We start from the raw sequence: 24,319 nt of genomic DNA on the forward strand, positions 1-24,319 counted from the left end.
TCTCCTGGGAGCAGCTAGTTGGACAGTAATGCCATTTACTCACCTGAGGAATACTGAGGTATAAGCAGGTTGGGCCGTAAGATTAGGAGTTTGTTCTTAGACCCCTTGAATTTGAGACGCCTGTGAGATACCCAAGTACGTGAGAGGGAAGCCCTTAGAAGGGAGATCTGGAGTTCAAGGGGGTAGAAATATGAGATTCATCAGCATACAGATGGCATTCAAAACCTTGGAGTCCAAAGAGGCCACTGACGGGTTAAGTGCAGATAGAGAAGAGAAGCTCGGAAAGGAGACTACTGAGAAGTGGATGGGGGGAGAAGGGGAAAGTGCCAGGAGACGTGGTGTCTGCGAACTGAAAAGAAGAAAATGTGTCAGTAGACATATAATGGAAAAATATAAAATTATATTTGCAATAGAAATTACAGATATCCGGTTAATATATCACAAATGAATTAGTAAAAAGACAGACTTGTGTAAAAAAATGCAAAAATTATATGAATAGGCAGTTCACTGAAGGGTGAGTCCTAATGGCCAGTACACCTGTGAAAAGATGCTTAACCTCATCATTAAATAGGGAAATGCAAACTTAAAAGAGCAATAATACCTAATGCTGTCAAAGATTGGAAGGGAGGTCATTTTCATACCTTAGAGGAAAGTGAGTTATTACAGCCTTTTTTGAGAGCAGCCTGGCAATATCTATTAAAATGAAAAATATCTCTAATCTGTGATCCAACAATTTCACTCCTAGAAATCTGTCTCCTGGAAGTACAAGCAGCAGCGCCTGAAAATCTAAGTGTGTTTACTGTTGCCTCTTCAAAGGGCAGAAACACTGAAAACAGAGCAAATGCCCATCCCTCAGGGAAAAGTTGAATAATTATCGGTTATCCAGTCATTGGATTATTATGCAACCGGTTGAAGTCCAGGACCTTTCACGATGCAGACAATTTTATAAAATATGATTCTGTGTGTGTACACTTGTGAAACATAGTTGTCTCCCTCTTTCCAGAAAAACTTCTGCCTGTGTATACAACATTTGTATATATACGAAGGTGGAGAAAAGCATAGTTCTACAAAATGCTTGTCTGGGGATAAGTAAATCTGAGGGAGGTTGTGGAGGTAAGGCTCTACTCATTCATTCACTCAAGAAACACACATCTCTATTTAAAAGAAAAAGGATCCCCAGGATAAAACAGCTTCTGTGATATATCCCATTTATGTAAACTACATGTGCCTATATATAAAGACGTGAAAAGATAGTCACCAAAATTATAATCCTAAAGTATAATTAACTTTTTAAAATAAAATGCTAAATTGGGGTGTACTTGTCACCACTTTTTTCTCAGTTCAATGCTGGTTCAAATGGAGAATCTTGATTTTGACCAGATAAATTCCATTTTCAAGAGAATAATTTTAATTTTTTTGTAAGAATAATTTTTAAATAAATTTACAGGATTAGTACCATTTTAATGCTCTTCATTAACTTCTATTTCAACATTCATTTTCCTCTTGTTTTCTTAGCTTTCAGTCTTTAACTAGCAGTTTGTTTTGGGTATAAACTAAGAAAAAAATTAGATTAGTGGTCAAACCCACAAGTAACTAGCTGTGTTCAATTGAGTGAAAACCTCACTGAATATCTAAATCATGAACGCAGTTATCTAATATTTACTGCACGTATTTGTTCAGTAGGTATAAAGAGACTCATATACTGTTCAGTTTTATAGACAAAATATCTAAATTATGATATTTATTGATTTTTTAAACATTAGATATTATATCCTTTTTAAAAAAACTTGATTATAGTTGACATGCAATGTTACATTAGTTTCAGGTGCACAACCTCGTAGTTTGACAACTCTGTACCTTATGTGGGGCTCAGCACAAGTGCAGCTGCCACCTGTCGCCATGTAGCTCTATTACAGTACCACTGACTTTATCCTCTGTGCTATGCTCTTTATTCCTGTGACTTACTCAGCCCATAACTGGAAGCCTGGACCTCCTAATCCCCTTCACCCATTCTACCCGTCCCCTCCCTCCCCTCCCCTCTGGCAGGCGTAAGTTAGTCCTCTGTATTAGTCTGATTCTGCTGTTTATTCATTTGTTTTTAAGATTCCACATATAAGTGGAATCATACAGTATTTGTTTTTCTCTGACTTACTTTACTTAGCGTAATACCCTGTAGTCTGTCCATGTTGTCACAAGTGGCAAGATCTCATTCTTCTGATGGCTGAGTAATATTCTCAGTGCCTATATACTGTCTCTTCATGCATTCACCTATCAGAAGACACTTGAGTTGCTTCCATACCTTGGCTATTGTAAGTTATGCTGCAGTAAACACAGGGGTGCATATATCTTTTCAAATTAGTGCTCTCATTTTCTTTGGGTAAATACCCAGCAGTGGAATTACTGGATCATATGGTAGTTCTATTTTTAATTTTTTGGGGAACCTTCATACTGTTTTCTACAGTGGCTGCACCAGTTTGCATTCTCACCAACAGTGAACAAGAGTTCCTTTTCCTTCACATCTTTGCTAATACTTGTTATGTCTTATCTTTTTGGATTCTGGCCATTCTGACAGGTGTTAAGTATATTTATTGATTTTTAAATTGAAATTAATGCAGACATCATGACTGTCATTAATTATGTGAACTTCTCAGAGCACCATGGGAACCTTGGGTTGGGAAACTACCATTTACAGAATGTTGGGTCTAGCCTGGCTGATTTTCTCTTAAGTCTTATCTTCATGCATTACTTAATATTCATCCTAACAGGTCTCCCACCTTTGCTCTTTCTCTCTGTGATTTAACTGTTGTGTTTTCTTTCTTCATTTTACTTATTTGAAGCTTTGTTTCGCCTCTATTCTGTGTTCAAAGCCATTTTGTGATGCTAGCATTGTTCCTGTCTCTTTGGATAAGGTCCTGTAACTATTCTGGTTACTCTCTGCTAATGAGAAGCCCCCAAATCAGTTCTAGTCACAAAAGCAAACCAAGTTCAGTAGTTAATATGATCAATTCTTTGTAATAATTTAAAAGTTCCAACTTTATTTAAACCCAAATTTCACCCTTTCAAAGAAGCTTGTAACTCCTGAAGTAGGTTGGCCTACTACAGTGGGAAGGAGGAAAGGTCAACTAATTTTTCTGACTTTACCTAACATACTGGCTACTCTTCCAGCATTCTTCAACCCTCTAGGGATGAAGTGGGGTAGAAGGTGGCAGGAAAGTTCTTACTGGACTGTAATTGTTGTGACCTGGTGTTGATGCTGTCTGGACTGGGCAACTGTTCAGAGCTGATAGTTTTGCTTATGAACTCTTTTGTAGTTTCTTCAGAGGCATCCAGTATTAATTATCTTTAGCTACATAACACATCTCTCCAAAACTTAGTGGCTTAAAACCACACATGTTGGTTATCTCACAATTTCTATGGATCAAGAATCTAGGCATGGCTTACCTAGATCCCCTACCTTTGTGTCTCTCACAAGATCAGAGTCATCTTAAGGCTTGACTAGGGGTAAATTTGCTTCCAAACTCACTCCAGTAGTTGTTGGCAGGATTCAATTCCTCATGCGCTAATGGCCTCACTTCTTCATGAGCTATTGGCTAGAGCCTTTCCTCGGTACCTTGCCACATAGGCTTCTCCATAGAGCAACTCACAGTATGACAGCTGGCTTCATTAGAGCAAGAGGGGAAGAGTCAAGAAGATGGAAGTTGACAGTCTTTTGTAACCCAAGTTGGGAAGTTACCCTATCACTTTTGGCATATTCCATTCATTGGAAGAAAGTAACTAGATCTGGCACATACTCAAAAAGAGGAATACACAGGCCATGAATACCAGGAAATAAAGATCACTGGGAGCCACTTTAGAACCAGCCGACCATCCCACCACCATTATTCCTGGGATTATCTCATTTTTACTTTTTTTGATTTGGGCAATTGTATCTCTCTTCTGAGTAGTCACTTATAACTTCTTCCTCTTTGGACATCTCCTTGGCCATCTTTCTGCTTGGTCCCTTCACCTCCAGGTGGCCCTCTTGAACAAGATTTAAGACACCCCTCCCCCCCATACTGTCAATCTTTAGCTAATGGTTCATGGAAAACTTGCATCCTTTACCACGAGAAAATTTGGGAGTACAAGCCAATCCCAGTGTAATCATCACCCATTTCAGTCTGCCACCAGAGCGATTAGCAGAAAATCTGTGCTCTTTCTCAAGATTTCTCAGTCTTGAGTCAGTCACTGGTCTATGACTCTCTAGCTCTGGAAGACATGTCATAAGCTCTTCTACGTGATCTTGGAGGGCCTTCTGTCAACTCTCTTTACCTCCAACTTTTTTTTTCTTTTGCTAGAGCTAAAGTTTACAAGAAGGTCTTTTTGTTTGTTTTTGTTTTTTCAGATTATTTATTTATTTATTTGGGAGTGAGAGAGCACGAGCAGGGGGTAGGAACAGAGGGAGAGGAAGAAGCATACTCCCTGAGCAGGGGCCCCAATGCGGGGCTCAGTCCCAGGACTCTGAGATCATGACCTGAGCCAAAGGCTCAGCTGACTTAACCATCCAGGTGCCCCTACAAGGAGTTTTGACCACATTCTTGGATCTGTAGCTGAAACTGACAGTCCAGTAGTTCCATATTGACATCCTGTTTCATCTGCTGTTTGATTTCTTCCTAATCCTTTGAAGGCATTTGCTTTGGGTGGTTGCCTACAGTCATTGTAACAAGAAAAATTATTACCAATTTATTAAATCAAACAGTAGAACATAATAGAGAAGAGATGGGAGAAAGATTAATAATGAGAAAGGGAAGGGAAGAAGATAGGAGAAAGCACTAAATACCTTATTTGGTTTCAGATTAGAATAAATAGGTAAATATTGTCTTAATGTTATTGTGTAATTATTGTTTTAATAGTGTTCTTTAAATATTTGAGGTACTTGTAGAATTAAAAATTGAGATATTTGAGTTTAATTCATAGAAAAAAGGTAAACACAAAGAGAAAAAAGAGGCATAAAAAGCCGAACATTATACTAGAAGCATAAATGTTCTCCATTTAGACCCATAAATAAAATCCAACAGTATAGTTTTTGTTAGAGACCGACCTAACACAAAAGAGTGGGAGGTAAAAATTACTCCCAAATTGGAAAGATCTATTTATCAAACCTGAATAAAACAGAGAGATGACAGTAATTTATATCAGACAAAATAGAATTTAAGGGGGGGAAAAGCAGACAGTGCATGTCATTTTATATTGACAGCATAAAGGCCAATGAAATTGACACCAAAAATAAAAGATGTACCCAAATTGGCACAAGTCTTGTGAATTAGACTCACAAGTATCCAAATTTGGTTTTAATGATTATCTTTCTTTCTTTAAGTTTTTTGGTGGGGGAACAGGGTTTGGAAGACCTGGGTGAAGCAATAAATTCTCTTTCTATTAAAACGTACTACATAAAATTTTGTGTATAATTATGGAAGTTTCACTGGTGGAGGACCAGCTAAGAATCCTTGCTGGGAAAATGGGAAAGGCAAGGCTAACGTTCTGCAAATATAGTTTCCTAGGAATTCAAACCAGGTTTGGAACTGGAGGCTCGTGCCAGACCCCCTTTGCAGTGGGAAAAGATGCTCTTTCTATCCAATCAGATAAGGTTCTCATAGGTTTAAAGAAGTCATCCTCAGCTGACATAGAAGAGTCTGAGAAGTTGAATTGTCCAGCCGTTCTTTACCTAATAAAAATTCCATTCTGCAGTTTTTTTTCTTTAAATCGGATTTTCTGGGGCAAGCCCTAAGCATTTATACTTTTATTGATTCACTTTTAAAAAATAATGTTTTGGNAGGGATGAAGTGGGGTAGAAGGTGGCAGGAAAGTTCTTACTGGACTGTAATTGTTGTGACCTGGTGTTGATGCTGTCTGGACTGGGCAACTGTTCAGAGCTGATAGTTTTGCTTATGAACTCTTTTGTAGTTTCTTCAGAGGCATCCAGTATTAATTATCTTTAGCTACATAACACATCTCTCCAAAACTTAGTGGCTTAAAACCACACATGTTGGTTATCTCACAATTTCTATGGATCAAGAATCTAGGCATGGCTTACCTAGATCCCCTACCTTTGTGTCTCTCACAAGATCAGAGTCCTTAAGGCTTGACTAGGGGTAAATTTGCTTCCAAACTCACTCCAGTAGTTGTTGGCAGGATTCAATTCCTCATGCGCTAATGGCCTCACTCCTTCATGAGCTATTGGCTAGAGCCTTTCCTCGGTACCTTGCCACATAGGCTTCTCCATAGAGCAACTCACAGTATGACAGCTGGCTTCATTAGAGCAAGAGGGGAAGAGTCAAGAAGATGGAAGTTGACAGTCTTTTGTAACCCAAGTTGGGAAGTTACCCTATCACTTTTGGCATATTCCATTCATTGGAAGAAAGTAACTAGATCTGGCACATACTCAAAAAGAGGAATACACAGGCCATGAATACCAGGAAATAAAGATCACTGGGAGCCACTTTAGAACCAGCCGACCATCCCACCACCATTATTCCTGGGATTATCTCATTTTTACTTTTTTTGATTTGGGCAATTGTATCTCTCTTCTGAGTAGTCACTTATAACTTCTTCCTCTTTGGACATCTCCTTGGCCATCTTTCTGCTTGGTCCCTTCACCTCCAGATGGCCCTCTTGAACAAGATTTAAGACACCCCTCCCCCCCATACTATCAATCTTTAGCTAATGGTTCATGGAAAACTTGCATCCTTTACCACGAGAAAATTTGGGAGTACAAGCCAATCCCAGTGTAATCATCACCCATTTCAGTCTGCCACCAGAGCGATTAGCAGAAAATCTGTGCTCTTTCTCAAGATTTCTCAGTCTTGAGTCAGTCACTGGTCTATGACTCTCTAGCTCTGGAAGACATGTCATAAGCTCTTCTACGTGATCTTGGAGGGCCTTCTGTCAACTCTCTTTACCTCCAACTTTTTTTTTCTTTTGCTAGAGCTAAAGTTTACAAGAAGGTCTTTTTGTTTGTTTTTGTTTTTTCAGATTATTTATTTATTTATTTGGGAGTGAGAGAGCACGAGCAGGGGGTAGGAACAGAGGGAGAGGAAGAAGCATACTCCCTGAGCAGGGGCCCCAATGCGGGGCTCAGTCCCAGGACTCTGAGATCATGACCTGAGCCAAAGGCTCAGCTGACTTAACCATCCAGGTGCCCCTACAAGGAGTTTTGACCACATTCTTGGATCTGTAGCTGAAACTGACAGTCCAGTAGTTCCATATTGACATCCTGTTTCATCTGCTGTTTGATTTCTTCCTAATCCTTTGAAGGCATTTGCTTTGGGTGGTTGCCTACAGTCATTGTAACAAGAAAAATTATTACCAATTTATTAAATCAAACAGTAGAACATAATAGAGAAGAGATGGGAGAAAGATTAATAATGAGAAAGGGAAGGGAAGAAGATAGGAGAAAGCACTAAATACCTTATTTGGTTTCAGATTAGAATAAATAGGTAAATATTGTCTTAATGTTATTGTGTAATTATTGTTTTAATAGTGTTCTTTAAATATTTGAGGTACTTGTAGAATTAAAATTGAGATATTTGAGTTTAATTCATAGAAAAAAGGTAAACACAAAGAGAAAAAAGAGGCATAAAAAGCCGAACATTATACTAGAAGCATAAATGTTCTCCATTTAGACCCATAAATAAAATCCAACAGTATAGTTTTTGTTAGAGACCGACCTAACACAAAAGAGTGGGAGGTAAAAATTACTCCCAAATTGGAAAGATCTATTTATCAAACCTGAATAAAACAGAGAGATGACAGTAATTTATATCAGACAAAATAGAATTTAAGGGGGGGAAAAGCAGACAGTGCATGTCATTTTATATTGACAGCATAAAGGCCAATGAAATTGACACCAAAAATAAAAGATGTACCCAAATTGGCACAAGTCTTGTGAATTAGACTCACAAGTATCCAAATTTGGTTTTAATGATTATCTTTCTTTCTTTAAGTTTTTTGGTGGGGGAACAGGGTTTGGAAGACCTGGGTGAAGCAATAAATTCTCTTTCTATTAAAACGTACTACATAAAATTTTGTGTATAATTATGGAAGTTTCACTGGTGGAGGACCAGCTAAGAATCCTTGCTGGGAAAATGGGAAAGGCAAGGCTAACGTTCTGCAAATATAGTTTCCTAGGAATTCAAACCAGGTTTGGAACTGGAGGCTCGTGCCAGACCCCCTTTGCAGTGGGAAAAGATGCTCTTTCTATCCAATCAGATAAGGTTCTCATAGGTTTAAAGAAGTCATCCTCAGCTGACATAGAAGAGTCTGAGAAGTTGAATTGTCCAGCCGTTCTTTACCTAATAAAAATTCCATTCTGCAGTTTTTTTTCTTTAAATCGGATTTTCTGGGGCAAGCCCTAAGCATTTATACTTTTATTGATTCACTTTTAAAAAATAATGTTTTGGGTTGTTTTTATTTCAGGAGAAATGTAGTTTTGTAACACTACCATTCCTCCTACTCTGATGTAACCAGCATTGATAGTTGGCAATATAACCTTCCTAATGTTTTCTTATGCTTATGTAAGCGTTTATAGATATGGATATATACACTCTCATAATTTGATGCAGTTAACATTTTCTAATCTGCAACTTGCTCTTTTCACTTGTCCTTGATAATACTGCTAGCTTTCCAAGTCAATAGATCTTGGCTATGGATATGCCTAGTATGGCTGCCGCATAATTTAGTTAATCATTTCTACACTGATGGCCCATTAGTTGTTTCTTCTTTTGGCAGGAGAACTTCGGTGAACATCTTGGTTTGTTTATCTTTACATGCTCATGCTCTTCTATAGAATAGATTGGTTCCTAGAAGTAGGATTGTTAGGCATGTGGTATGTATGTTTTTAATTTTATAATATATGAAATCTTATCCACTTCGTAAATGTTTGTAGCAATTTATCTTTCGTTTATGTAATCGTTTATGTGGGTGGTGATTTCCCTACACTTACAGTAAAGCACATTTCTAGCTTAAGAAGATAATTCATTAAAACCACAAAAGTGATACAGGGGAAATACGAGAAAATTTTTTTTGTGGTCTTGGAATAGGAAAGGCCTTTTAAGCAAGATACAAACTCATAAGCTTTAAATAAAAAGATTAATAGCTTTTACTATATAAAAATTAAGAATTTTTGCTGGCCAAAAAAAATGTTGCAGATGAAATCAAGACAAATGATAAATGGGTAAAAAACACTTGTAGCAAATGATAGAAAAAGGGCTGAAATACAGATAGACACAAAATGGGCTTTTACGGATCAATAACAAAAGACCAACAACACAGTAGAAACATATGAGTATTGGATGTGAAAAAGCAGCTTATAGAAAACATAATACAAATATCTCAACATATGAAAAGATGTTCAACATCATCGATAATTAAGAAAGTGCAAATTAAAACAAAACACCATTTTTCACATAGCAATTTGAGGTAAGATATATTGCTAATCCCCATTATTAGTGAAGATACAGGAATGTGGATCTCACATGTTATAGGTGGAAGTGTAATTGGTACAATCTCGACATTTGGTGGTTTTAAAAAAATTCTTTTTGAATTGTTTTTAGCTAAAGTATTTTATGTACATAGTTTTACAAATCAACCTTTGCTTATAATGAAGTACAACAGTCTCCTTTCTCATCTTCATTTACTGACTAGACAGTGTTGGCTTTCTGTCTTAAGAGACAAGAGTATAACCAACTTGCTCTACTACCTTCCTGTTCTCTCCCTTCGACCTAGTTTTACCAAAGTATTCGTACCAAAGTACGAAAACTTTGAAAATACAGAAAAGTTAAAATAGAAAGTGAACATTATATACCCACCACCTGGATTCTACAATTAACATTTTGCTAGGTTTGTTTTATCACACTTCTGTCCTTCTAACAATCTCTATCCACCCATCAATCCACTTTATTTTTTATGTATTTTAAATTAATTTGCATAGAATTTCACCCTATACACTTCAGCATGCATATACACTTCAGCACCCTATACACTTCAGCATGGAATTTAACATTTATTTACATTCTTGAGGAAAGTTAATACACAGTGAAGCATAAATTTTACATGTTTCATNATTAACTGGAATTTAACATTTATTTACATTCTTGAGGAAAGTTAATACACAGTGAAGCATAAATTTTACATGTTTCATATGATGAGTTGTGACATATTTATACACCTTTGTAACCCNTATGATGAGTTGTGACATATTTATACACCTTTGTAACCCAAACCCCTGTCAGTATATGTGGTATTACCATCACCCTAGAAAATTTTCTCATGCTTCCTCCCAATCACTTACCACCCGTAAGTCCCCCCAAAAGTTTAGATTTTTTTCACCATAAAGTAGCTTTTCCTTTTCTAGAACTTCATGTAAATGGAATCATGCAGTATTCCACTATTACTCTTTTATGTAAGATTTCTGTCATTTAGCATGTTTTTAAGATTCATCCATGTTATTGTATGATTATCACTACATCTTTTTTGTTGAATATTACTCCCTTGTGAGTATACCACAGTTTGTTTAGCTACTCTCATGCTGATGAATGCCTGGGCGGTTTTCAGATTTGGGCTATTATGAATAAAGTTGCTGTTGTACATCCTTGTACAAATTTTTGTGTGGACATACGCTTTCATTTCTTTTGGGTCAGTGCATAGAGTATTGTTAAAAGATAATCCCACTAGACACCACTTCATACCGAATCGAATGGCTGAAATTAAAAAGGCTGGCCACACAAATGTTGGTTAGGGCGTAGAGGAACTGGAGCTCTCATATATTGTTTGAAAGAACAATATGATGCCAGATAGTCTGGCAGTTTCTTACAAAGTTAAACGTTTACCTATGCGTTACCCTGTAATCATGTTCCTGGGTATTTATCCAAGAGAATTGAAAGCATATATATATATTTTTTTAAGTGCAAGAATGTTTATAACAGTTTCATTCACAATAGCCACACCTGGAAACAAGACAAATGTCCATCAGTTCATCCATAGGTGCATGGGTATAGTGGAAGACTACTTGTCAGTATAAAAGGATAAACTACTTACATAATATGAAATCATCTCAAAAACACATTGAGTGGGTGCGTGGGTGGTGCAGTTGGTTAAGCGGCCAACTCTTGGTTCTGGCTCAGGTCATGATCTCAGGGTCATGGGACAGAGCCCCGTGTTGGGCTCCAAGCTCATTGTGGAGTCCACTTGAGTTTCTCTCTCCCTTTCCTGCTTGTGCTCCCTCTGTCTCTTCCTCTCTCTCTCTAAAATAAATAGATAAATCTTTAAAACACACACACACACAAACACACACACACATTAGGCGAAAGAGACCAATAACCAGACTTCTTCCTTTTTTTTTTTCTTTTTTTTGGATTTTAAGTTCAGGAACAGGCAGAACTGATCTATGGTGACAGAAAGCAGAAAAGTAGTTGCCTTTGGTGGGCGTGAAATAACTGGTAGGAGTATGAGGAAATTTTCCGAGATGACTTAAGTGTTATATACTGATTAGGTTCAGCTATATGGGTTTATGATGTATCATTCTTATTCATTTAAGATCAGTATATTTCACTTTATATAAATTTTTACCTCAATAAAAGTGAAAATAAACCCTAAAAACAAGTGTATTTTATACCTCTTCAAAGTTGAACCCATGTGGACTGTTGCTTAGAAGACTGTGGGGACTGAGGGAGAGTTGAGGGTATATGCCAAATTTTTAGACATTTCAATTTAAACTGTGACTTTTGAAATTAAAAAAAAAGGGGGCCTGGAGGTTTAAATGAAGATCTTCTATGACAATCATAACCCAAATCCCTTACTCTTCACAACCTGAGTTTTTCCAGTTGTCCGAGACTGGCCCTCCCTAAGGTATACCATGAGAATGAGGGATGAGTTAGTACCCAGCGTATGCTCCTTCTCCAGAATCAGCAGTACTAACGAGGGACTGCAATAAGTCATCTGGCCTGCCCCCTACAGAGCGTCTACCACAAAGTTAAAAGCACTGCATTCTTTCTTTCTTTTTTTTTTTTTTAAAGATTTTATTTATTTATTCGACAGAGATAGAGACAGCCAGCGAGAGAGGGAACACAAGCAGGGGGAGTGGGAGAGGAAGAAGCAGGCTCCCAGCAGAAGAGCCTGATGGGGCTCGATCCCATAACGCCAGGATCACGCCCTGGGCCAAAGGCAGACGCTTAACCGCTGTGCCACCCAGGCGCCCCAAAAGCACTGCATTCTAAGTATATTTTGACCTCTCAAAATTATTTATAATTCTTATAAAAATAAAATTGTCAAGGTTTCTTAAAGTTTTGTGGAGTAAAAAAAAATGTTTTTATGAAATTGCCCTATCAACTAATAACTGATGGTGTTTATGTACTTAAAGATATTAGGGACTGGTTTTCTAGAGATTTTTTGAATTGTTATTTTGGAAACTACTTCCATGTAGTCATGCTTGTGATTCTTTGACAGAGTGTTATTTTCAAATATTAAATTGATGAATAACCTGTTTATTAAGCCGAATTTAGTCACATTTTAAGAATTCTTTCCCCTTTATCTTGTGCACATTTCCTTTTTCCATAATGTGTTTTCCTCTTCTTACCCTGCAGTAAATCTGCAGACTCATTTGTAGAACTCTTTATCTAAAGCCATTTTTATAACAGCATCACAAGGTGTTTTGCCTCTGTAATTTAATTCACTTTATACACTTGGACTGAAAATAGTCTTTTTTTCTCTGTATTGTTTTCAGTATTATTTTCAGCTAGCCCCCCAGATCTTTATTAGCATACTCAAAGAGACAAGTTTGCTTGTCATTCTTATTTTTTTCTTAAGCCTGGAGATTCTTTTATACTATAACCTCAGCATAGTTTTTCTTAATAATCTGTTATTGAAAGTGTTTCATGATGTGCTTTCTCTTCTCCATCATTATTGGGATCACTCATTCTTACCATGTGCGAGTGTAGGCTTCTTCAGGTCCTAAGTCAGTAATATTCATTACACACCCTCCATGTACCAGGCCCTGCTTTAGGCAGTCGGGCTACTGTGGTGAAGAACATGTTTCCCCTGCAGAGATTATATTCTAATGTGAAGAGGCAAAAAAAATACTCAATGTCAGGAAAATGTTCAGAGTAAAAATAAAGCAGAATAAGGAACTAGAGAATGACAGAGGAAGTGGTACTATTTTTTTTTTTTAAAGATTTTATTTATTTGTCAGAGAGCACAAACAGGGGGAGCGGCAGGCAGAGGGAGAAGCAGGCGTCCCACAGAGCAAGGAGCCCGATGCGGGACTTGATCCCAGGACCCTCAGAGGTAGATACTTAACCAACTGAGTCACCCAGGTGTACAAAGAGGTGCTATTTTTAATTAAGTTGTAAGGCAGTCTCTCTGATAAGGTACTGTTTGAGCAGAGATTTGAACGAAGGGAATGGCCAAGGGCATTTCTGAGAGAAACAGCATTGCTGCAGGAGGGAACTTGGGTATCTTTGCCTACCCTTCTCGTTCTTCGGACTCCTCCCCCTCCACTCCACCCTCACCTCCAACTACTGTGTGGACTACAGTGAATGAAACCATGAAGCTACCACACATAAATTTGAGCCACAGTGTGGAACCCCTTACCCCCAGTATCCTGGCTAGACTCCCCTGATGTTGGAATACCCTCTACTCACCCTACTGCTGAGAGACAGATTCCCACCAAATGGTTATAGGAATGCCTCAACACACATCCCTGGACAGATGAGATCGGCCACAGCTTATTAATTACATAAACTCACATCCCAGAGGAAGAGGACACCACATGCCATACGGGGCTATGTAGGGGTTGCACTGAGGAACAAGTGAGCAACCAGGGGCAGTGGGAGGTGGGCTTCGTAGTATCGAGAGTGGGGCTCCCACATAAGAGTGTGGTTGGCTTGGTTGAACAATTTGGTGGGCTGGCATTATTGAGCTTCAGGTCATACACCATAATCTGAGCCAAATAATTTCTTTCCCAGGGAGTACTCTGATCTCAGCAGCACCACAAGAGTTCTCAGAGGAGGCGTCTGAGTAGCGCAGTCATTAGGCATCTGCTTTCAGCTCGGGTGGTGATCCCGGGGTCCTGAGATCGAGCCCCACATCGGGCTCCCTGTCCCATGGGGAGCCTGCTTCTCCCTCTCCCACTCCCACTGCTTGTGTTCCTTCTCTCGCTGTCTCTCTGTCAAATAAATAAATAAAATCTTAAAAAAAAAACACACACACAAGAGTTCTCAGAGAAGATGTGATCCCTTGATTAAGATAGGAACTGAGATATCTGAAAATAATGAATAATGACTTAAAGAAACAGTACATTTTAAATTAACTAGAAGATAGTAACCCAGTTTTTTTTTTAAGAACCGTAACTCTTTAGCAAGGAACTTTGTTTAAAAACAAATTTAAGGATAGGACAGTCAGCATAAAGTCTAGGACATTAGTCTAGTGAAATAGGGCATCTCTGCTATCTATGTGGATTATTCTGAGAGTAAGGAATACCGTTACCACATCTTATTAGGAACAGACAGGATACTCCAAGACCCAGTTTGCTATTTTAACAGAGAAAACCAAATTCTGATTTTGTATTAATAAATACTTGACATTAATGGATTTATAAGCTCACCCTTTTTAATCTTAGCAATAAGTCATAAAAACTGAGCCAGCTATATCAAAAAGACAAAATAGCATGTGTTGGCAAGGATGTAGAAAAAAGAAAACACTCATACCCTGTTGTGGGAATGTAAATTAGTGCAGTCACTATGGAAAACAGTAAGGACGTTCCTCAAAAAACTTAAAATAGAAATACTATACAATCTAGGAATTCCACTGCTGGGTATTTATCCAAAGAAAACAAAAATATCAATTTGTAGAGATACTTGCATCCCTGTTTATTGTAGCATCATTTATAATAGTCAGGATATGGAAGTAACCCAGGTGTGTGTCGATAGATGATTGGATAAAGATGATGTGGTGTATGTATAGAGCGGAATATTACTCGCTGATAAAAAAGGATGAAATCTTGCCATTTGTGACAATATGGGTAGATCTGGAGGGTTTTATAAGTGAAATAAGTCAGACAGAGAAAGACAAATACCATATGATTTCACTTGTGTGTGAAATCTAAAAACAAAAGAACGAACAAAACCCAGAAACTTATAAAATTGAAAATCAAAACAAAGACTCATAGAGGAAACTGTTGGTTATGAGAGTAGGAGGCGTTGGAGATGGGCTGGACAAAATAGGTGAAGAGGATTGAGAGGTACAAACTTGGTGACAAGTCATGGGATGTAAAGTACCAGGTGTAGAGTCACTGATATCGTGGTCACTGTATGGTGATGGATGATGACTTACTGTGGGGATCGTTTCATAATATATAACAGTGTGGAATGGATATGATGTACACGTGAAACTAATATTGTATGTCCGTTATAATTCAATTAAAACAAACGGAACCAGCTTTGGCAACATTTTAGTATTGCGTTGCATATTTTTAGACTGTGGTTATATAGTCCAAAGCAAGTAAACTTTCCACAAACCTGCAGCTTTCAATATTCTTTGAATATTGGGTTTTATCTTTCTTAATCCTCCCCCACATGCTGGAACAACCCAGATACTTGACTTCAAGTACAAAACTAATCTTTTCTCCCTAATAAGCAAAAACACATCCCATTACCTTGCCAATGTGGTTATACTTCTGTGCCACTGTTGTTCTTAGTGTAGTCTCAGTCCCCTTATTTATAATTTTTTTAAAGATTTTATTTATTTGGGGGAGCAGCAGAGGGAGAGAGAGAAGTAGGTTCCTGCTGAGCAGAGAGCCCGACGTGGGTCTCAATCCCAGAACACTGGGATCATGACCAGAGCCAAAGGCAGACGTTTAACCGACTGAGCCACCCAGGCACCCCACCCATCTTTTTTTTATAATTTAACCAAAGTAACTAACCTCTGTTTCACAGAGAGTCAGATGTTTGAGGAATTCTTTTCATATATGTTTTTACAAACCGTCAAACTCATTGACAAACATAACACATATATTCTTTCTCTGCCTTCTTAAACTAGCAAAAAAAGTCACTACATAACATATAAAAGTTAAGATTCTATATATTTTAAAACTACACGTCATTACCAATGTTTCAGTATTCTATTTTATTTAGAAATTATTCAAGGATACAGGGGCGCCTGGGTGGCACAGCGGTTAAGCTGTTAAGTCTGCCTTCGGCTCAGGGCGTGATCCCGGCGTTATGGGATCGAGCCCCACATCAGGCTCCTCCGCTATGAGCCTGCTTCTTCCTCTCCCACTCCCCCTGCTTGTGTTCCCTCTCTCGCTGGCTGTCTCTATCTCTGTCGAATAAATAAATAAAATCTTAAAAAAAAAAAGGAATTATTCAAGGATACAAAGATTATCCTTTAATCAATTCAATTTAATGCTAGTCCAATGTCCCAAAGTTAACTATTGGAAATTATGTTTAACATACCACAGAGTATAATTACTGTGATATAGAAAAGCTTGTCAGAAATATAAGTGATTTACGTTTTCCTTAATCTTTAACATATAATGTTAAAGTAATATTAGCTTATTGGTAGACCTGTTTAAGAAGTTCCACTGTAATTAGTGTCTTCATGAGAAAATAAACCCAAATTTTACTTAAGAAAATAAAACATTTGCTACATTCTACAATGATTAAATCCAGACAAAGTTGTTTTTACACCAAAATTATCACCAGTCTGATTTGTTCACTTTGATTACTTAAATTTGGATTTTTTATACAGATGCCTCTGACCTATCAGTTTCTATGAGAAGGATTTTTTCCTTAGAAAGTCACCACATTTAATATAATACAGTATTCCTTTAATAAAGAATAGAAATGTTGACATTTTATACATTTTAAAGCATTAGGAGAGCAATCCTGCATTGGTGCATTTTTGCAATCTCAAGTGCAAAAATCCTGCAGATATAGTGAGACTTGTATTAATCACAAGAAATGAAGGCAATCCACCCACAGGAACCACAGCAAGAGAATGGAACATCTTATAATGTAATTCAGAATCCGCTGGAGGCTTCTTAAAACACTGATTCTTGGGCTTAACTCCCAAGTCAGGGTTCTGGACTGAGAACTAGCATTTCTAACGAGTCCCCAGATAACACCAATGATGAAGGTCCAGGGATGAAACTCTGAGGTTTTCTAGGAAAAAAGAGGTTGCCTTCCTCCCATAGGGCTGTAGCCTTGTAGACTCCAAGGGATAGAGGCTTGGTCTCTAACTGACATCCCCTCAGTGTCTCTGTAATGATCAGAGCAGACAAAGAACAATAAGATTACCATATTTAAAGTACTGTACAGTCACTTTTTTTTTCCTGAGGATTCTTAGGTTTATATTAGATTTTTATATTCCCTTATATTATATGTTAATATAAGGAAACCTTATATATATATAAATATGTATATTTTTATATATATTTTCCTTTATGTCAGATTTTTATAAGTCATATTAGTATCTGTAAACCAATAAAAAGAGGTCTTTTATTTTAAGAAAATTATATCTAATTTGTTAAGACCCTTTCCCAAAATAGAAAAATGTTTCAGAATCACAAAAGGAGGGGTAAAGGGGGGGTTTGTACTGTCAAGTGCAAACACACAGAGAGCTTATGGCTTCAGGCCTAAAACTTCAGGTATAGGTTGAAGGAAACACAGAATATACACGTTCACTGATCTAGGTCTCCAAAGGGCTTTTCTTTTTTCTAATACAAGCAGGACATTCTTCTACAAACTAAAACACTAAAATACCAGATTTTTTGCCATGTCGTACCCAAAGGCAAGAGGTCACCATCATCCTCTATTGGGGAATAACATTTGGCTCTGTGCAAACCAGAAACAGAACCAAACACAGCCAAGAACCAGAAACAAAAGTAAAAATACGAAGTTAGGAAAACAAACAATAGAGAAAAACAAACTCTGAAGATAAAGTTCTATTGCTACTTGCTATTCAGTGTAGGAGCCAAAAAGCAGTGCCTGGGAGGTACATTTTTTAATTGGTTCTGGAAGGCGTATCTCCTTGAACAACTTGTTATTCTCAAATTGCAGAAGTTTGATTTTCAAAAGAGTTAAAGACAAAGATTCTCAATAAAATGCAGTGAGTACATGTCAACATATTATTTAACACCTTTCTTCGGGGGGGGGAGCATGGTGGTAAGGCCAGTTGTACTATTTTTGATGGTGTTTATTACAGGGACACAAACTCAAATATTCCGAGGGGCCAGGTAAGCAATATAAATAAGGAACACCTGCATTTACAGCATTATCTAGAGAGTGGTGGGTGTGTAACATACTTGAGGGCATAGACTTTGTCTAAAGGTGGCAAATGTTGAAAATGTTGGTGAATCGTCACCTTATGGGAATGCTTGCTTATCCCTGTATTTAGTATTTCGTTCACAGAAGCTGTTAATCTGCTTTTTAATGGGAAGCTTCCTGTTTTAAAGTTGTTGGTAACTAATTCAGTTAAAAAAAAAAACCTCAAAAAACAAAAAACACTGTATGAGGCAAACAAGACTTCTCTTCAGGCCAGAAATGGCCCAAGGGCCATCACTTTGCAACTCTGCAGTAAATATTACGTATGTAACATTATAACAAAAGAAGAGTTTAACCAAGAGTTGTATTTTTGTTGGAAAGAAAGTTTTAGAAGATTTCTTTTTAAATTGTTTACTTTCCATTATTTTATAAGAGTGACAAAAACATGACATGGTGGGGTTTTGTCAAATGGTATGTCCACCACATACTCAACATGCGTTTCCGTTTTAAGTTTTTTGGGTTTTTTGTTTTGGTTTTTTTTTTTTTTTTTTGGTCCATTAAAAATATAGTTACTCACTTTGTGGAGATCTGTTTCACAACAATGCGAATATTGTTACTGAACTGTACATTTAAAAATGGTTAAGATGGAAAATTTTATGTCATGTTTTTTACCATATATTACCACACATACATTATTGAATGTTTAATGAATTTATTCAAATTAAATTATTCATTTTAAGCTGTTTTTGTAGAGTAGTATCGAAGGTAACGGGAAGAAGCCTGCAGACAAGGAGATACTTCAAGAGACTGCTATAGCAGCCTTGTCAAAAGATCATGAGAACTTGTTCAGGGAACTAAATTTACTAATGGGAATGGTGATCCATTTGAGAGACATTTCTGGAGATGAACTGGGAGAATTAGATAAAAAACTGAGGAAATAATAAAAAGATGAAGGTTTCTTTCTTAGTAACAGACTATACCAATAATTAAGATAGAAAACAAAAACAGGGGCGCCTGGGTGGCACAGCGGTTGGGNTATAGCAGCCTTGTCAAAAGATCATGAGAACTTGTTCAGGGAACTAAATTTACTAATGGGAATGGTGATCCATTTGAGAGACATTTCTGGAGATGAACTGGGAGAATTAGATAAAAAACTGAGGAAATAATAAAAAGATGAAGGTTTCTTTCTTAGTAACAGACTATACCAATAATTAAGATAGAAAACAAAAACAGATTTGGGGGAAATTAGTTCAGTTTTACACAAGCCATGGTATTTCAGGACTTGAAGGAAATCTAGAGGTCGCCAAGCGCAGCCATCTCATTTTATAGATGTGAAAGTCAAGGCCCCAAGAGACGAGGTGATAACTTTGATGTCACGGTTTAAATCAGAAGCAGGGCCTTACACGTTCTAGACTCAAAATTCATCTTTCCTGCGCACACAGTGTCTGCTCTGACTGGGCCTTCTTCGGTTCCGAGTGAACGTGTAATGGTTTACTCCCCAGGCTGCTGCTGTGTGTGAGTGAACGGGGCCTGCACAGCTCCTCAGGAGACGGGTACCATGCCCTCTCCTTGCTCTCTGAACTGCAGGTGTGCCCCTTCTCCTCTTGTAGCCTTTTCTTCAACTTAAGCTGTTGGAGGACCTGTAAATGGAAGTGGTTTGTAGACATCGGCAATCTCATGCCTGCAGTTCAACATAATCCTGTCAGAATTATAGGAGTTCAAAGGAAAGGCTGGGGCTGCAAGTGGAGATTTGTGAGTCAAGGAGCATTTCCTGAAACACTATAAAGAATTACGAATATATAACTATATAATAGCTAAGGAATTTCAACTTTATCTTATTATAGGTTCTCAACCCCAGCTACACGTAAGAATTGTAGGTCTCTGGGGGAGGACTGAAATATACACACACACACACACACACACACACACATATGTGTGTGTATTTTTTTTTTAAGATTTTTTTTTATTTATTTGATAGAGAGCACAAGCAGGGGGAGCTGCAGGCAGAGGGAGAGGGAGAAGTAGGCTCCCTGCAGAGCTCGATCCCAGAACCCTGGGATCATGACTGAGCTGAAGGCAGACTCTCAACTGACTGAGCCACCCAGGTGCCCCTGAGGTATATATTTTTTTTAAAGTTCCAGAGGTTTCTTATGCACAGCTAAGAATGCTATAAGCAATGAGGAGTCTATAGAAGGATTTGAAGCAAGAAAGTGAGATAATCAAGTGTGCGTTTTAAAAGGTAATTCTAGGGGCACCTGAGTGGCTCAGTTGTTAAGCGTCTGCCTTTGGCTCAGGGTGTGATCCCAGGGTCCTAGGATCGAGCCCTGAATCAGGCTCCCTGCTCCACTGGGAGCCTGCTTCTTCCTCTTCCACACCCCCTGCTTGTGTTCCCTCTCTCGCTGGCTGTCTCTCTCTCTGCCAAATAAATAAAATCTTAAAAAATAAATAAAAGGTAATTCTAGGGACACTTGGGTGGCTCAGTCGGTTAAGCATCTGCCTTTGCCTCAGGTCCTGATTCCAGGGTCCTGGGATCGAGTCTCGCATTAGGTTCCTTGCTCAGCGGGGAGCCTGCTTCTCCCTCTCCTTCTGCCTGTACTCCCCCTGCTTGTACTTTCTGGCTCTATCTCTCCCTCTGACAAATAAATAAATAAAATCTTTTAAAAAAATGAAAAATAAAAGGTAATTCTAGGCTCCTGGGTGGCTCAGTTGGGTGTCAGACTCTCGATCTGAGCACAGATCTTGATCTCAGGGTCATGAGCTCAAGCCTTTTGGGCTCCACACTGGGGTAGAGCCTACTTAAAAAATAAAATTAAATTTAAAAAGGTAATTCTGGCTTAAATGGCTGGAGAGAGAAACTTGAAGTAGTCCAGGCAAGAGATGGTAATTTTTAATGACAATATAATATTCCATCGAGTTAATTTTCTATAATAATTCTGTATCTTACATGTTTCTGGGTGTGTGTGTGTAAAAATTCACTGTCGCCTTCAAAAAGTGCATCTTTTTGGTTTTTTTTGTTCTTGTTACTCTTTTTAGTAATTTTACTAGGACAGATTCCCAGCAGTAATTCTGTTGAGTCAAAGGAAATGAGTAGTTTTGGCTCCTGATTATGTGTTATCATAATGGTTATAATCAACTTACAGTGTTACTCTCCATGTGGTGGGCCAAATATGAACTTTGGAATCATTTGTAAGGTTCAAAAAAAGAAAAATTACTGGGATCTTGATTAGAATAATTTTATTTTGAAATTATCAAAACAATGTTTATATCATGTTTATGCTATTTTACATGATTTAACTGAATATTTAGTAACGAAATTTATCTTTAACAGATTGATGAACTCCCAGAGGGAGCTGTGAAGCCCCCAGCAAACAAGTATCCTATCTTCTTTTTTGGCACCCATGAAACGTAAGTCAGCAAAACAACGTAAAGCTTCAGCAGCTCTAATTTGGCTCTACTAGACTGCATTGTTTATACCTGATCTATGACATTTTATATGTTGTTAAAAAAGGATCACAATTATATAAAATTACCAAGCTTAATAGTGTATTTTTCTTAATGTGAAGATTTTTCATTCATTTTGCTTTTGAATGTTATTTCTGTATAAATGTTGGACAGCACCCAGAATCTCCTTTAGGACACTTTTAAGTCCTAGGGTAGTCTCCTTACCACTCCCAGTAATTTCTTTTGTTGCTCTTGTATGTTTTCTTTCTAGAGAAATTTCATCCATTTATAATTCATACAACAATGTTATGTTGTCTCAGGCTCTTTCAATTTTTTGAACCCTGAAGCAAACTTACCAACTTAATAAGGTTTTTAAATTGTATTTGTTAGCGTACTGGCTAAAATGCTGAATAACGGAACCTGAAAATACAGTATCTCAAATAATATAGAAAATTCTTTCTTTCTTGTGAAACAATCCAAAGATAACAGGTAGATGGAGGTGGGTAGACTACTGTGCTCTAGGGACCCAGGTTCCTTCCATCACATTGTCCTGCCATTCCCAGGAGTGCTGCTCTTGTCCGCTTACTTAAAAATAAACAAACAACGTTCAGCAGCACCTGTGTGCCTTCCAGGTAGAGGGAAGGGGGAAAGAAAAACATGAAGAACAGGTAACTTCTGTGTACAGAAATGACAAGGAAGTTGCATATATCACTTACACTTGCGTTCATTGCAGGGCAAAAGCTCGGTCATGTGGCCACGTATTGCTGTCAGGAATTGGGAAACAGCCTCTAGCAGGGCAACTCTTAATGGGGAAACAATTGGAAGGAGTAATCCATTAATAAAAGAAAGAAGATAGTAAAAACTAGGAGACGGCTGGCAGTCTTGACACAACAAAAATGTGTATGGTCAATCAGAGCAAGGACATAAATGGAATAGGAATTGGATATGTGGGGGAAAGCTGCAAACTGTCATGAAACTTTACAAGTCTTCAAATTCAGGGTCATCACTTGTGTCATTTGAAGTAGGAGAGCCAGACGTAAACGTTTTCTGAGCTTGCGGTCTCTGCCACTCTGACATCTTCTTCATTCTTATCTGGAAAGAGGGCTAGCCGTGGGGCACCTGGGTGGCTCGGTTGGTTGAGCATCCGACTCTTGATTTCAGCTCAGGTCATGATCTCAGGCTCATGAGATCAAGCCCTGCACTGGGCCCCGTGCTTACCACAGAGTCTGCTAGAGCTTCTGTCTCTCTGTCTCCCTCTGTCCCTCCCCCAACTCATGCTTGCTCTCTTTCTAAACAAAAATAAATAAAACCTTAAAAAGAAAATAAAAAAAAAATTAAAAAAAGAAAGAAAGGAAGGAAGAGAGCTAGCCAGGAGACAGAAGGCCCTTAAGACATATTTGTTTTTTGGCTTCATTGAGAAATAGTTGTATTTCTTTCAGAAAGTTGGTTTTATTTATTTATTTTTTTTATCTAATAGACACTGTATCCATACTATATGCACCATTACCATGCTTTCCTCCATAGAGATTGCTAGAAAACTTAGAGATAAATGTTTTTCTTATAATTAGTGCAAAGGGCTTTATGATACATATTTTTCTATTTGCCCCATTCCTATCTCCAGTTTACATCTATACCATTATTGTGCTTTTTCTCTAGGACCTATTTACAGATGATTGGATTGTATTCCTGGGACCAGACAGGATTTAATAAATAAGACTGTCACATTTCCACTATATAGGACAAATCAACCATTTACTAACATTATGTGGTCACTTTTATTTATTCAGTAAACATTTTCTAGGCATTCCTTAAAGCACTGTGTAACCGAAGAGCCTGCCACCTGCTGTATTGCTGCTGAGTGTAACAGGATCATTCCAGTGAACAGTGTGAAGGGTTTCACAGAGCTGTTTTTTACAACATCCTTAATGAAAGCCAGTGGCATCATTCCAAGGCTCAATTCAGTAAACGCAGTTCTACCAGGGAGCAGTATAATATAGTCCATATGTGAGGTTTTTTTGCTGGTTTGATCACCCAGAAGTAGATTTTGAAACATCTAGAGGTAAATGAACCTCACAAAACCTGCCATGCATTTGTTTCGGCAGAGCGTTTATTGGGTGTTGGGTGTCCCTGAGCCCGAGAGCGTATGCCCGGGCAGGTACCTCATGCTCAGCCTGTCCGTGGAGGCAGAGGTCATGCGGGGCTTGCTTACTCCTGGGGACGCAGTGCTAGCACGGTGCCTGGCCAATGGTAAGGGTTTAAAATAATAGCTGTTGGATGAATTAAAATTAAACTAAAATAAAATAAATGAAAGGCGGGGAAAGTATATGAAAGGTGAGGAACTTAACAAGAAAGCTGTGTTCAGGTCAGCCATAGGAACACCCCGAAGCAGACTAGAATTTTCCTCAGAACATCACCTTGAATTTATTCTAATGCCCAGACAGGTCATTGAGCCCCCAAATTCTTCTCCATAGAACAACCCCAGCAGTTTTAGTCTGCACACTTTTTTTTTTCAAGGCAGCCTTGACCAGGAGAAAAAAAAATAACATCCTTAGAGCATGGAGCTTTGAACAATTTTCTTTTCTGGCCTA

At 38.0% G+C, this 24,319-nt stretch overlaps 1 protein-coding gene across 1 annotated transcript in view; it reads left to right on the forward strand.

Moving 5' to 3' along the window:
* The first annotated feature begins 18,185 nt into the window (after positions 1–18,185).
* HDGFL3 (HDGF like 3) overlaps positions 18,186–24,319 on the forward strand; it is a 29,800-nt gene continuing 23,666 nt past the window's right edge. The window contains exons 1-3 of the mRNA XM_002930145.4: positions 18,186–18,262; positions 19,793–19,877; positions 21,619–21,695. Of these exons, the coding sequence (XP_002930191.2) occupies positions 18,186–18,262; positions 19,793–19,877; positions 21,619–21,695 (239 nt within the window). The remainder of the gene's footprint in view (positions 18,263–19,792; positions 19,878–21,618; positions 21,696–24,319) is intronic.

Source organism: Ailuropoda melanoleuca, chromosome 9 (genome assembly GCF_002007445.2).
Source record: "Ailuropoda melanoleuca isolate Jingjing chromosome 9, ASM200744v2, whole genome shotgun sequence".
In the NCBI taxonomy this organism is placed as follows: domain Eukaryota; kingdom Metazoa; phylum Chordata; class Mammalia; order Carnivora; family Ursidae; genus Ailuropoda; species Ailuropoda melanoleuca.